We start from the raw sequence: 15632 nt of genomic DNA, 5'->3' as shown, positions 1-15632 counted from the left end.
GAGGATGCTATGAAAATGTGAATGGGACCAGACCCAGTCACAGTTCAGGCAAAGCAAGGTAAAGAAGCCACAGACTATGGAGTAGATACAGTGGATGATCTGGTGGAGGAAGACAAGAAAGGCTTAGCTTTGGTGGCTAGATATGCCGAAATACTAAAGCTATTGACAGCGAAAGACAGAGGCAGGGATGATCCAGAGGGAATTGAGAGAGGAGCTCAAGATGTATAGAGAGTTTAAAGAGGGAGAAGAGGAAGCTCTGATATTACTATGAACATATCAGAAATCTACCAAAAATGAGGATGACTATTGGTGTCCCCACTGACATTTATTGAACCATCTTAAATTATTACCCTTACATCTTCTTGTAACCATTTGTTACAAACGTGTCAATAATGTGCTAATATAAATGTTGATTTTTATCAATTTGCTTTACAGTTGAACATTTTTTAATCCTTTCCTTTGATTTCTTTTTATTGTATTGACCTAAATTCAGCTGTGCATACCTTATTTTGAGTAAGTCATTAGCTAAGTCTGTGCTGTGCAGGAGAGTACGTCATGAGCTTAGTCCGTGCTAAGCAGGGGAAAGCCAAGCGGTATCATTTCAGTCTTTTGAGAAGCCTTTCAAGTACTACATTCCAAAAAAAGTGGTTCCCCTCCAAGCCAAATGCTTAACAATGATTCCTTTTGTGATCCTAGAGACACATCAGAGATCAATGTGTCACCACGTATGCAAGGAATTGCAGAGACTGGATAATGTCTTAATTTTTTATGTATTAGACATTACACTAAGGAATGTGAGCTATTCCCACTAAACTGCTCACAAGTAGTACCCTTTCTTCAAAACGGCCCTTCGATCACCAGCACCTCTACTGCAGCTGATATTATGAGATTTCATAAGATATAATAGGAGAGTTGTCATAAGTTGTATTTTTTTCACAACCTTAGTGCATCTCTTATCCCAGCTTTGTTCTATGTGTACAGTCTACCAGTGTTAAATGCCTCCACCCTGCATCACAGCCATGTGACAAACACACGATAGTAGCACAATGACCCATCAGCATAGACCCAGACATCTTTGGTGGTGTATATCTTGGCTTTTCTTCTTGGGGAACAGCCCATTTATTTTAAAAAAAACATCACTTCTAATTCTACTGCATCATTGCAGAGCACCTGTGAGGAAGAACACTTATTTCTAATGTGGAAACTTTGTGATAACATGAGAGGCCACTAAAAACTCTACTAAAAGGGAGATGAAAATACTGTAGAACAATGATTCCAAAACACAATTTAATATTAAATCACTTGGATTCAGCCACCAATTGTAGTGTTCAGGAGGTTGACAAGAATGGACAACAACTATTCATTAACACAGTGACAGGAAGTTCTTCACATAGTAACTAGTTTGTATTTTCCAAGTATAATTTGAAAAATACAATAGTATGGGTAACTTTCTCTTATGTAGCTTCTGTGCTGCATGGTCTGATACCAGCAGGAGGTTCAAAAAACAAATACTTCATTTTTCTTCGGGCAATGCACAGCATAGAGGGTGACCTCTTTTTAGTGGTGTTACTTTGCAGCATGTATCTTACTTTTCTCTCATCGGTCGTGTAGTGGCTAGAATACCACAAACTTCGTCTCCTCTCTGCAGTCCAAGGTGGCGAACTGCAGTCCTCTTCTTTTTCGTCTTCTTCATCACCATCCTTGTCTTCATCAACTGTCTATGAAATTATACAGATTTCAGGAAAAAGTTGGCTATAACAATGTACAATTAAAATATCAAGCAATGTTTTGGAGAGGAGTTTTAGATTGCAAAATATGCAGCACATACACAGACAAAGGCGGAGAAGGAAGTTTCTGGATATTACTGGAAGGAGATTGCTGGGGAGAGCTAATACCAACTGCAGGACTTGTTTCCAGGTAGGCTCGAGAAAGGAACCTTTTCAGAAAGAGATGGGCAGCCATATTGGAGACTGATTTCTAGACAGGCAGCCAAAAGGGACCTTGCTGATGGAGTAACTCCATACTGAGAGGGTCTCCTCTTATTCCCCAAAATAAGAACCCACATTTAAAATGTACTTAAAGAAGCCCCATTTAAATCTAGCTTCTTCTAATAGTGTTGTCCATGCTAAATCCAAAAAATAAGAATGGGCTGGGGGCACAAGGTGATACAAATTTTAACAGGGACACAGGGGCAGTGTGTGATAAAGTGCCACTCTGTTCCCAATTCGAATCTGAATGAAAGTAAGATTTAATTTCCATACAGCCCAATGCATATTTGTATTGAAAAGCAGAGTTTAAAACACAGAATTTTGTACAACTTAAATGCAATGTTTTTGTATCATTATACATAATTAACAGTGAACTTGTGTGTCCTACTGGCATAGTTGTTGATGCCGGCCATGGCGCAGTCATGAAGCTCCATTGCTCAACATACTAGACTGGGTGTGAGAAGTTGAACATCAAGGCGAGGTGCGAAATGCAGGACCCTATGACTGGGTATGCACAAAAAGCCCACAACCAAGGAGAAGGAACAGCTACTCCAAAAATGGGTGAAAGACAATATTATACAGGACTGAGAATTTACAGGCCAATCCAATGAAACAGAGACTGGTCCCCAAGGCAGAGAACACAGAGACATTGGACACACCTGGAGTATGAACTGTACAGGCAGGCATACTGTCTGCAAGAAGATAGAACTACATTTCAGTGGGGATCAGAAAACAGCCAACACTGCATTACACACCTTTATGGTTGGGATTATATATTGTGAGTGCATTAGTGGTAGGGTCAAACCATAGGGTAGATTAGGTTTTTGGACAGGGACTGGTTTTAACTGTAAAACACCCTGACAAGAACCATTTGATTATTTTCCTTAGATGGGAAATAAAGGGTTTTACTTTCTTAGTGGAATAAACCTCCACTTGCAAACATGACCTCTTGTCCATCTCTTGAGTCTGACTTATGACAAAGTGCATACACATGTCATTTGTACAGGTAACGTTTCCCTGATACAATACCTTTTTTGTTACTGGAGAAAATCTGTGGTTTCTACGGATTTTGCCATGGTTGATTAAAATGCTACATGTGAACACATTGGCGGATAAGCAGCAATGCTATCAGTGAAGTATATTGTGCTGCTTAGACACAATCTTAGATGTAGGGAAAGTGTGTTATTTGAGATTCATGCAAGCAGCGTAATTTCGTTTTGTTCAAAAGTTGTCTGTGATTCGGTAATATTGTGGTGACTTCCCTGGCATAAAGCTGGAGACCACCCTTTTTGGATTTGACTTTAATTCTTTAAATAAATTGGAGTTTGCTTACAAACTACCTGTTTCTTTGTCAAAATTGTGAGTTGGGACAACATGATTGGTGGTGTGAGCCCAGCCATGTCACACTACAGAGAGCCTATAATTCAAAAGCAGAACAAATATCGTTATACAACGTTAACATGAACAAGCATCTTGAGTCTAAACTCTTTCTATGTGCACTGGGTTAATAAATCACTAGTCCATGCAAAGCAGAAATAAACACATGTTACAGTTAGACTCAATGCAACCATCATTGTGAGAAATTGACCTCTGTCTTGCAGGAGGAGTACACGAATGGGTGGAGTCTAAAGCTCCAACTCAGCCCACACACTTCTACAAACGAAGAGCCAACACAAAAGCTCATAAAGGCACAGTTAAAAAATACACCTCCTTCACTTTTTGTGGTAATGTGTGCCGAGGGAAGACTGTACTCTCAAGAAGGGAGTGAATGTAGTTCAGTAGCTAGCCAAACAGCGAAGTATAACAGCCCAAAATAAACAAATGTCCAATTAAGGTTCTATAAAAATATATACTTCAATCCAACAAACCAGTGGAATCATCTCTAACGAGAACACACTGTAAAAACCCACCCCTGTAGAAGGAACACAGAATATGTTAATATAGAATAGATGCAGCACTCTGGGTAATGAGATGGGGGATTGGCAATACAAACCACAATGTTCAAAAGGATATGTTTTTGAGGTTGCAATAAGGTATCGAGGGGAACTAGACAGTCTCTAGAGCCCACAACAGACAACGGGTACCGTTACCAGCAAATAGTACCTTTTGGAATGTTTTAGTGGTTTGACACGGCAAACCAGACTTCTCAGTGCTGTTCAGAAGTTGGAGTCATTTAGTTGTTTGGCAGTGGTGGTCATCCAGTGGCGAGCAAGTGTCGAAGTGTGGCCAAACTAAAATAAGGATGTGGTTGGAAGTGGCTCCACTGATGCTGATTGTGAAGTTCTCCTGCTTATGTTTGACAGTCGAGGTCCATCTGAGGACAGGCTGATGACAGCTTGCAGAGGCAACGCAGTTGGATGTTGCACAAAGAATGTAGTTTGGGGAGAACAGCAGCTGTGGTTCGGTCATTGACTTGATCAGTGAGGAAAAGGCTGGGGTGGCAAACAGTTTAATCAATGCATGTGCAGTGGTGCTTCTCTGTTCGGGCTAAGGCAATGACACACTCCAGCTGGTGCAGTGGCAAACTTGTTTGAACAGGCCCACTGCATTTTGAAATGCAATGGGTGCCAATGGAAGTTCTGGAGGGTCATGTTGGCTTGAGCTGGGTCGAACACATTAAAATCACGGCTTGTAACAGTTTGATGGTGAAATTGCAGTAATCCCGTCTGTCTTGGCTCTCATGAGTTGTGAGTCCCACTCCAGTGTCTCAGGGACAAGATCAGTCCTTTCCCTCTGACTCACAACACGGCAGAGGTCAGCATACACTTCTCAGGGATAGTTCTACATGGTGATGCCCTGGGCAGCTGAGTGCTGGCATAAACAGAGGTCTTGTTCCAGCTGTAGTTTACCCCCAATGGTCCCTGGGAATGGTTAGGGAACAGAGCTTGCCTCTGCCTTGGAACACCTGTCTTCACCTGACATCTGTAAGACCTTGGAGAAGACTTCTCTCCCAACAGTGACCAACAAAATCGTTTTCAAGGGTTGAAGTCCAGAGATGATTCCAAGAAGTGGTGTGAGACCCATTCTTTTAAAGGTAAAGGTCCACTGGTGATTAGACTAAAGCTAGCCTGCCCTTCTGTCATCACACTCAAAAGGATTTGTGCTAGAGGAATGGAGGGGACAGTAAGGAGAGGCAGAGAGAAACAAGATGTAGAAACCTGTCCCAACTGTACAGAGCTCTCTCTGTCTATGCTAACAGCGCCTCCTTCCCTTCTCAATAGGATCAAAGGCCCCTTTGGTAGGCAGCGCCCTGATTTGACGCAATTATATTTGAATGGCTGTGCTTCTTTGATTCCTGGGTCAAGGACAACTTCCTGTTGAATGGATGTTTCCCGGGGAGGACATCACCTACCCTTACAAAGAGATCAAAGAAGTGGTATGGCCATTCAGGTTCCTGTCTGGTCGCTTGGCAGGACCAGCCTGTCTGGCCAGAATACACATCACCTTCCACAGCTGGCTCACAGGAGCGGACACCTATGTAATATCAATTTGGATGTGACAGCAATGCATCATGACCTAACTCAGGCATGACTTATTATTAAAGTGTACCTTGCTACCGCATGAGATAGCCATAATCATAATATTTCTGAACAGGGTTGCCCCTGTACTGCCACGACTTGGTTGTCACTGCAGCTGTCAAGCGGGTGCTGCAGATCAGGATACTGATGTAGCAGGGTACAGGTACACACTATGCTTTTGGCATGGCACTTAGATAAGGGGAATCTGATCAGTAGATTACCCTTTCAGAGATGGAATTAACCACATCATTTTTATTAATTAAAATCAAAAAGGCCAGAGCTTCCATGCCCTTGACACATGGCAAATCATTACAGCCATAAAGTGAAATGATAGAATTATTTGCCTAAAATGACACTAGTGAAATCAAGGAAATGACACAGAAATAATGCAATACATTCAATTGGATCACGAGTTACCAAGCAATACTTATTAACATTTTAGAAGTAAAATACCACTCAAAATACTGCGTTTCAACTTCCTTGACCTTTCTCGAGTTATAAGGCAAATATGAACCCCATAATTACAGAGGAATAAGTCCCTTACTGAGAAATTGTACAGCAATGTATTTGATGTCACAGCATACAACCAGAGTTCTTAAGGGTGGTACTTTTTTGGGGGTAATTCTGTTATCACCACTGTTTTGGGCTGTAAAGGAATTACTGCTAATGATGTGCTGTGGTCAGGAGAGGGTGGTGGGCAAATAGATTGGTGTTTTTTTTAACTGCACAGTTGATTAAAATGCATACTGTGTCAAAGGTGGGTACTCTGCGAATGAAAAGCTGAAGTCTGACATGTTACGGCCAACCTAGCCTACTTTCGCCAAATGTCATTTTCACCAAATTCATATGGTAAGTGGGGGTAAGTTATATATGGAGCAGGGGATGGGGTCAGTAACGGGGGTTGCAGGGGATTTCTGCAAAAAATTGCAAAAAAAGTGCTAAATTCATTGACAATCCATTTGGTGAAAAATGTGCACCAAAGGTACATAGAACCGTTCCGGTTTGCCCCTTCGAACGTTCTAATTTTAAAAGCAGGGCGGAATTAGTAATACCACATATTTTTACAGTCATTAGAAGCAGGAGTCAGATATGAAGCAATACAAATAAACGTATGATATAGTATCATCTACTCTATCTGGATACAGGAAAATCTAAGCCACAGTAACATCAAAACGTGGGGTATTTGTGTACAAAATGATAGGCCTCTGAAACATAAACTATCAAGTTGACACTTAAAAAGGAGCTCTGGGACCCAGGCTGCCTGATGTATGTAGACAAACAATACTCGCCAGCTGTACCTTTGCAAATATAGCACACTAGAGAAAGCCCAAACACACATGGAATAAGGAAGGTTACTGGCACGGGGTATTGTGATGTAAATGTCATACTGCAGTTCACATTAGCTGCAATGTGCATACATTTCTTCTGACTAGTGCTTATAAGTTTATAAGATAGGCTCATCGTTCATGACCCTATATACTGGTCGAAGGTGAGATAAGTAAAGCGACCATGGCAAGATCTTTGCAAGATTTGTAGTGTGTTTAGTCTCCAGATTTACACTACAAATATTTTTGATGGTAAATGCAATGGACCAACAACAAGATTTTAGCAAAGCCCAGCTGCAGCCAAAGGGCCTCATCAACATAGAGCTATACTGGCTCACAGAACGTTTTCCTATGCGATTGAGCCATTATAAAACACTTCCATGAATCAGGTCCAAAGTGTGCTTGTCTTCCATCCACGGTGCAAAAGCCACAGAGCAAAAAAAAAGCAAAGTCGCTTGACCATATTTTTTGGCTCGGCCCCACCAAATCCAGTGACAGCCCCGTGCAGTGCACCTTGAGTAGCACAGCTTCTCACTTCGGGATTGTCTCAGCTCTCTAGGGTCCAAGACCTTCGGTGTTCTCACAGCCAAAGCTGATGCTTAGCTGCTGCAGAAAAATATGTCCTTTTCTTTCACGGTGTTATTTAACCAAAAAGAAACTCCACCAACACAAATGTGGGCATAAGGCAAGGCTGTGCACTGCGGATAGCCTTGTCTAAGGCGAATCAAGCGTGAAGCTCATCAGATATACATGCAGACTTCCATTCCATCAGAAGCATGGCTCTGGGGCAACGTGCTTGCCTTGGAAGCAAGATGGCACGGAGCAGCACAGGCTCGATCCTCAGTCCGTGCTTAGAAATCTCTGGGTATTAAGCGCTTTATAAATAACCTGTCATATCAAATGAGTGCATTGAATGATCTTTGGAGTGGCTGACCACCGGCTGCCTTGTCTGATGGCATATTGTTCTGCAGGCAGCTAAGTGTGACAGAAGGCAAGGTTTTCGTGTTTTTGAGTCTTGTCTGTTAGGCATCTGGCTTCTAGTCACTACACATTCCGCACGAAGAACACATGTTTAGAGCAGCAACACATATAATTTCCATTCCACTCATTTCTAAACGGTTTGTTTATGGAGCACGGGCAGAACAGGTTGGAGGTTGCAACCCACAACGAGTCTTTATACCTTTTTCTTAATCGGTCATCCTTATTGACTAGCATTTAAAATAAGTAGGGGTGGCAGGCCTTCTTCTCCAGGAGGGAGACAGCAATGCATTTGTGGCTGATAGGTGGCACAGTAAGTAATGCTTGTAAGCAAACACTATTGGCATGGGATGTGGAGGTATACGGCTTTTGAGTGTTGTTTTGTATTTTTATCCATCCATTGAACACCCATGACCATGCTCGTCCCTATGGTCTTTATCACCAACTACCCGACCTTCCCCACACACAACAAAACCATTGAGATCACCTTGCGCTGGCTCTGTGCTTTACAGAGATTCCATGGTTCTTTCTAAGAAATCCTCTGAAAGGTAAAAGCTTAATTGCAGTGGTAACCCAGTTCCTGGTGTGATAAGAAGGTTTCAACCAAATGTGCGTTGAGCCATTTGATTTGTAAGCAGCTAGTGTGTCCTTGCATCTGTTCTATGCACTGAATTCCTGTTACAAAAATATAAGCACTTGGAAAGCCAACAATGTTTCTCTCCTATAGGAAAAGGTAATTTGCCAGGCACTACCAGAAGATGGCCAGGTACTGATACCATTTGCCAGATGTTGACATTATATATACAGTAATGATATGACAGTGTCTTGACAATGCCTAACCAATGCTTCTACAAATTCCAAAATGGTGGTCATTGCCAATGCGTTTTACATTCTTGGATTTGAGGCATTTAGGTCGATCTTGAATTCACCCAAGATGCTCTTACCCTTGAAGAAAAGTTGAATTCCCCTGTACAACAGCAGATTAGATGGCTTTTTGGAAGTATTTACAATGCCAATAATGGCCACGGAAAGTTAAGGGAAAATATTATGTAAATGGTAGTGCAACCAGTGAACAGGAAAGCGTAAGTTACTCACTGTAGTGACAACTGTACTCCTAGTCCAGATTCCCCTTTCCTCTGTTACTTCTGCTTTAAATTTCACGCATAGGCGTGGAAGCAGGCATGACCATGCGCTGCTTGCCCTGCCTTCTAGCGCCACAACCAAATCCTCCTTTTTTGCACATCGGGGTCGATATCCTAACTACATTTACATCTTGAGGGGAGATGGTGGGTGGAGAGTATGGAGGACAGGAAACTAAGGACTAACTAGGAGCACAGTAGTCACCAAGGTGAGTAACATTTCCTTACTCCTATTTCACGTCCACTTTTCTCAATACTATCTGGTGGGCCATTACAATGCACCACCCACACTCTGGAGAGGATTCACGACTGGCTCATCAGACCTGAAGATGATATCCAGGCAATAATTCTGGCAGAATTCCAAAGGAGAAGGAGAAGCCCATGCATCTGCTTTGCTGATGACGTCCCATAGGATGTGACTTTGAAAAGCCACTGCCATAGCTTTTGCCCTTACCTAGTGTTCATGAATTTCCTCTGGAGGGTTTTTTCTTCTGAAGTGTTAAGGCTCGAAAAATGAAATAAGCCATCCATCTGGATGCTTGCCACTCTGGGCAGGTACCACCAAAATTAACTAACAGAGCATGTGGACCTCTAAAATCATTTGTACTGGCTAAGTCGAACTTTAAGGCTCTTCTGATGTCTAGACAGTGGCATATTTGATCGCCTCCTTGTGATGAATCAACCTCCGGGGGAACCAGTGGTCCAGGGGTGAATACCGGTTTCTAAACCATCAATCAGCCCCACACCTCTAATACACCAGAAGGGATCTGAACAGATTGGAATCACAAGCAAATTATAAACCTCCTTGTCCAATTTTGGGGATGTGGACGGAATGGCAAGCTTATCTCTAAAAGGTTGTGGATCGTTGGCTAGTTGCAACAGAATGAAGATACAATTATAACTCAATGATAATACAGACTGTCTAGTCAAGGTTGTATACAAAATATCTACTTTATTTATATCACAACAAACAGTTTAAGATGAGTTGGCTTCTGCACAAAGGGAGCAATGGGTCTTAATATGTCTCAAGGGGTCTTCTGGGATGGACCAGAGGGACCAACCCACAATGTACCTTGTGCTGTAGGTGTACTTGTTGCTCGCCAGGGTAGAGTCGTCTTCAGGGCACTTTGAAAGGTTCTGGGACAGAGTTCAAGATAGGAATCAGCTGCAGTTATCAGGCAGCAAGATGGTTCGACGAGTGAAGCTGCACGAATGGCTGCAGGTTGGCCTGTATGGTGCCTCGGGTCAGGAATCGTTGTCTCTGTGCTGAACAGTGGTTTAGAAGCACTGGTCTAGATGTCTCGGAAGTCTTTAAGTAACTCTGGCTTGGCAACAGTCAGCATTGCAGTCGGTTGCAGCTCAAGGAAATCGACTGGCTTGGAAATGTCCTTTAAGGCGGATGTCGGTAGATGGTCGTTAATGCACTTCTCCCAGTTTCTTTATTGTACTTGCGTTGTCCTTTAAGTTGAACAAACCAAAGCTAAGGAGTGTGCTGAAGGCAGCTGCCTTGTCCTTTGTTGTAGTTTCAGAGACCTTCTGGCACGTCCTACCTAGGAAGCTTGCTGCAGATCCTAGCAGGGCACGCTGTGTGCTGGCTGGGTACCAGTTCTGGAGTGGCTGGAGGTTCCTCTGAAGTCTTTATCTCCCTCTGTTCCCAGGGAGATGTTTAGGGGAGGGATCTTGCTTTCCTATTTGGAGGTCCTGGTTTTCCTTCACTGGCGGAAGATGTAAGGCAAGCTGTACCTTCAGCCATGATCCAATGATGAGTTATTCTTGCTACTCCTTACAAAGTCTTCCGATGATCTGCCAAAAGAGGGGCTCAGACTTCTTTTAGAACCAAATGGGTAACAGTGATTGATGTAGGCTAAGTCTACTTTAATGAACCAATCCTGGGGTACCTAGCAACAATCTCCTGTATGCATTAGGGCATAATGAAAGTGCTTTGCAACAGGAAAGGTAAAGGGGTGAAAACAAGTGATACGAAGTCCCACCCATCTTCCTGTCTGTTGTTGATTAACAAGTCTCTCTGGTTAATGGATCTCTCCGTGGTTCCTCATTAAAGGGGCAGGTCTCCCGTGAAGCTCTGTTGTGATCAGACTCTCTGGCTTGTGAAAACCACATTCTCGTCCTTTATGAATGGGCTTCTCCTACTGGGTGACCTACTGTAAACACGCAGTTGCAGACATGACAGTTCACTCTCAATGATACTGAGGGTGGGAGCTGGCTTCAGGTTGACACAGTAACATATGAAACATTGTTGGGGTTCCCTGTCTCCTTTGTTAACCTCTGCAGCCAGGGCCCACGCTCTATTAGTATGTTAATTGCTGCCATCAGATGCAGGGCTGAACAAAATAGCTGGGCAGATACATGGAGCGTTTGTTAGTTAATCAGATTGGCCAAGGCAGGGAGAAGCTTGGTCATCCCCCTTCCTGGAGAGGGCATCACGTACTCCTGTCTGTTACATTCCAACTAAATATAACAGGGTAGACTGTGCCTGAAGGCTGCGTCCACCCAGAGTAAATGGGTCTATGCGTTTGTCATGATATGAGCATAGGAAATGTGTGTGGATTAGCTCCACACATTTTTTTGAGGTTGGTCTATCATCATTCCATTTAATTCAAAATTTCCAAATATCCCAGGCGAGCGCACACCCACCGTGTGGATGGTCGAATTCCTTACACTCTTATTGTCGGTTAGGGAAGGAAGTGGGTAACACTATTTCCTGGCTTATGTGGAAAGCCGAAATCACTTTCAGCAAAGGCTGGGTGAACGCATAGGACTACTTTGTCCTTATGGAAAATCATATATGCTTCTGAAGCAAATAGAACCTGAATCTCATGTATTCTTCTGGCTGAAGTTAGAGCTATCAGCAGGAAGGTGTTCTAGGTGCCCAACTTGATATCCACTGCAGCGATAGGATCAAGCAGTTTATAAGTCAGTGATGTAAAACAGCACATTGAAGTTCCAAACTGGGTGAGGCCATCTGACCAGGGCTAAGAGTGTGCCTAGAATTTGTCATCAGAGTTGCCATATGTGGATCTGGACTCAGTGGTGCTCCTCTCATATAATTTCGCTCTTCCTTCCACCATAGGAAATCTTCCTTCCCTGAAGCTGGGATTGGCAGTTAGTCTGATTGAGATCCCTTCTCCTAATCCCAAGAAGCAGCCAAGTGTAGCTTCAACCATCATATCTCGATCCAGGCTAATAGGACAGTAAGTGTCCATGTGGCTAGTGTGCTATGCAGATGCTGGTACCACAGAACAAACATGATATACCTTCGTATAAAATTAAGAATTTCCTGTAGTATATCCCTCTGACTGTCCAAAGTCAGAAATACACAATCTTGTAAAGTATCCCACCTAAATTATATGAAGGTTAAATTCCTATGAATGTTAAATTCTGAGTTGGGTTCATTGCTGACTTTTTCAGACTGATCGAGAAACCTGAACCTGAACAATTATGGGTAAGCATGCCCACCCCTGGTATGAAGGAGGCCAACTATGGCACTCATAAACTCTGTGTACACCTGTAGGGCAGACCTGAGCAAAAAAACAATATGTTGTACTGTACATGCCTACCCTAAATTGATAAGCATGAGAAATAACAATGAGGGTGCCAAATTGGAATGTGCAACTATGCATCCTTCAAGTCCATGCATGAGGCCAGAACACAGAAGGTCTGTTGGATCAAACATAAGTCCAACATTAGAAATAGGAATCTCAAGTCCCCGTTGGTGATGCACGTTATAGAAGCCAGGCACAATGTGTTATACATCAAATGTACTATATTGGAACAAGTAAGTGTACCAAGAAGGGGCGGTGACTTACCGAGAAAGTAGATGCAGGGGAAAATTGTGTGGATTGATCACCTAGACTCAATGACACCCAGAGGTATGAATTGTGATTGGGATCTTAAATGCTATATATAGCAAAGGTTATACTTAGACCTCCCTAGACTGTGAACAGAAGTGACCTGTAAGTTCTTGATGTTATCCTTTGAAAGACCATCTTTGTGATTCATGCAAAAACATATTTTTAATGACCTCTGTAATGTGCTTAACATATTTTGCCCCTTGGCTGTACTGTGCAGTAGCACCTGAAGCGTTCTGATTGCCAAATGGGATTACCACAATAAATGATCTCAGGCCCAAATAACCAGACAGACTCAAAGAATATGGCAAAACACTACTTTATTATCAATTCAATAAAGTAGGGAAACCTGGTGAGCAAACACATTGCAGCTCATACACTCTCAATGCATTTTGGTAACACAAAAGCTTTTATACCTTGACATAGGTCACTATGACGTAATTCTTCGTGGCTAACAGTAAAATCCTATTCGGTTGAGGGATTGGTTGAGGGAAGCGTATACACCTATAGTTTATGTGAGTGTTAGTATCATCATTGGCTGCCCGTTATCTGGTAGGCACGCCTTGAAATCCCTCCAACTACGTAAAATACTAATAATCTCATATCAAGAACAGCGGATAGGCTTTTGCAACAATGTATGGTCCACCATTACATAGGCCCTCATGATTGGTTGGAACTCTCTTACCAATTTTGAACATTCGACTTGTTAGCAGCATGCAAGCAACAAAACCATGTGCGAGGGAACAACATCATACAACTGCCTTTCTTAGCTAATTAGCCTATTATCTCTCATCAGTTAGGCCCTAATCCAAAGCTTCTTCTGCGCAGTTGACCTTGCTGACTGTTCTCTTCCTCTGAACTTTAAAGCGAATGGAGGAAGATTGGTATCTTCACCTGGAGCTTTATGAATAGGCCTTGTAATTCAGTCCTGAACCACGTGTGAGGAGACCTTGATTTGTCCATTCTGCCCTTCTATTTGGTGCTATTTGATTCAATTATCGGGTCGATTCATGTAAATAATGTGCGCTGAAATTTTCGGCGCAAGCGTGCGAAAGCGTGCGAATCGCAGTGCCAGTGCAAAAATCGCAGTGAAACCCATGCACAGCGATTCATGGAAGTCCGTGCGCGAGGAAATACTGTGGCCCTCTAGGACAAATGACGTGCAAAGGGGTACGCGACAAACACTGACACCGGCTGTATGAAAAATAGCATGTGCGTGTATTTCGGGGGTGCGCGGGAAGTTTCACACGCGATAGGTCTTGGGCGAGCGGGGTACGTGTATTTCAGGGGTTCGCGTGAAGTTTCACACGCGATAGGCCTTGGGCGAGCGGGGTACGTGTAAATCTGGGGTGCGCGTGAAGTTTCACATGCGATTGGCCTTGGTACGTGTATTTCAGGGGTGCGCGGGAAGTTTCACACGCGATTTTGCTGTCAGAGCAGGGAACGTGTATTTCGGGGGTGCGCAAGGAGTCCTACACGTGAATTGGCAGTGTGGGTTCCCCCAGGTGTCCCCTCTACTCCCTCCACGACCCCTGCAGGCAGCCCACACCACAGGGGACAACGCTGCACCCCTGGTCATGTCCCGCAGGCAACCCATCCACCATGGGCATGCCCCCCAGCCAAGGCACATGTCACCTTGCAATATGATCAACAACTCATGTCCCCCTGCACCCCCACCCCCCAGCAGTCAGGGGCCCCTGCCAGCAGGCCCCCACTCATGTCCCCCTACACCCCCACCCCCCAGCAGTCAGAGGCCCCTGCCAGCAGGCCCCCACTCATGTCCCCTTGCACCCCCACCCCCCAGCAGTCAGGCGCTCCTGGCAGCAGGCCCCCACTCATGTCCCCTTGCACCCCTACCCCCAGCAGTCAGGGGTCCCTGGCAGCAGGCCCACACTCATGTCCCCTTCACCCCCAACCCCCAGCAGTCAGGGACAACTGCCAGCAGGCCCCCACTCATGTCCCACTCATGTCCCCCTGTAACCCCAGCAGTCAGCGGCACCTGCCAGCAGGCCCCCACTCATGTCCCACTCATGTCCTCCTGCACCCCCACCCCCCAGCAGTGCAGGGCCCCTGGCAGCAGGCCCCCACTCATGTCCCACTCATGTCCCCCTGCACCCCCACTCCCCAGCAGTCAGGGGCACCTGCCAGCAGGCCCCCACTCATGTCCCCTTGCACCCCCACCCCCCAGCAGTCTGGGGCCCCTGGCAGCAGGGCCCCACTCATGTCCGCTTGCACCCCCACCCCCCAGCAGTCAGGGGTACCTGCCAGCAGGCCCCCACTCATGTCCCCTTGCACCCTCACCCCCCAGCAGTCAGGGGCCCCTGGCAGCAGGCCCCCACTCATGTCCCCTTGCACCCCCACCCCCCAGAAGTCAGGGGCCCCTGGCAGCTGGCCCCCACTCATGTCCCCTTGCACCCCCACCCCCCAGCAGTCAGGGGCACCTGCCAGCAGGCCCCCACTCATGTCCCACTCATGTCCCCCTGCACCCCCACCGCCCAGCAGTCAGGGGCACCTACCAGCAGCTCCCCACTCATGTCCCACTCATGTTCCCTTGCACCCCCACCCCCCAGCAGTCAGGGGCCCCTGGCACAGGCCCCCACTCATGTCCCCTTGCACCCCCACCCCCCAGCAGTCAGGGGCACCTGCCAGCAGGCCCCCACTCATGTCCCACTCATGTCCCCCTGCACCCCCACCCCCCAGCAGTCAGGGGCACCTGCCAGCAAGCCCCCACTCATGTCCCACTCATGTCCCCCTGCACCCCCACCCCCCAGCAGTGCAGGGCCCCTGGCAGCAGGTCCCCACTCATGTCCCCCTG

At 45.2% G+C, this 15632-nt stretch overlaps 1 protein-coding gene across 8 annotated transcripts in view; it reads right to left on the bottom strand.

Moving 5' to 3' along the window:
- The window catches only part of PIEZO2 (piezo type mechanosensitive ion channel component 2), a 1512892-nt gene that overhangs the window by 452485 nt on the left and 1044775 nt on the right, over window positions 1-15632 (bottom strand). For all 8 annotated transcript variants that reach the window (XM_069613375.1, XM_069613368.1, XM_069613370.1 and 5 more), the window contains exon 9: window positions 1590-1718. In XM_069613375.1, the coding sequence (XP_069469476.1) occupies window positions 1590-1718 (129 nt within the window). The remainder of the gene's footprint in view (window positions 1-1589; window positions 1719-15632) is intronic.

Source organism: Ambystoma mexicanum, chromosome 5p (genome assembly GCF_040938575.1).
Source record: "Ambystoma mexicanum isolate Mex_15411 chromosome 5p, UKY_AmexF1_1, whole genome shotgun sequence".
Classification (NCBI taxonomy): Eukaryota; Metazoa; Chordata; class Amphibia; order Caudata; family Ambystomatidae; genus Ambystoma; species Ambystoma mexicanum.
This window is presented reverse-complemented; position numbering and strand designations above follow the sequence as displayed.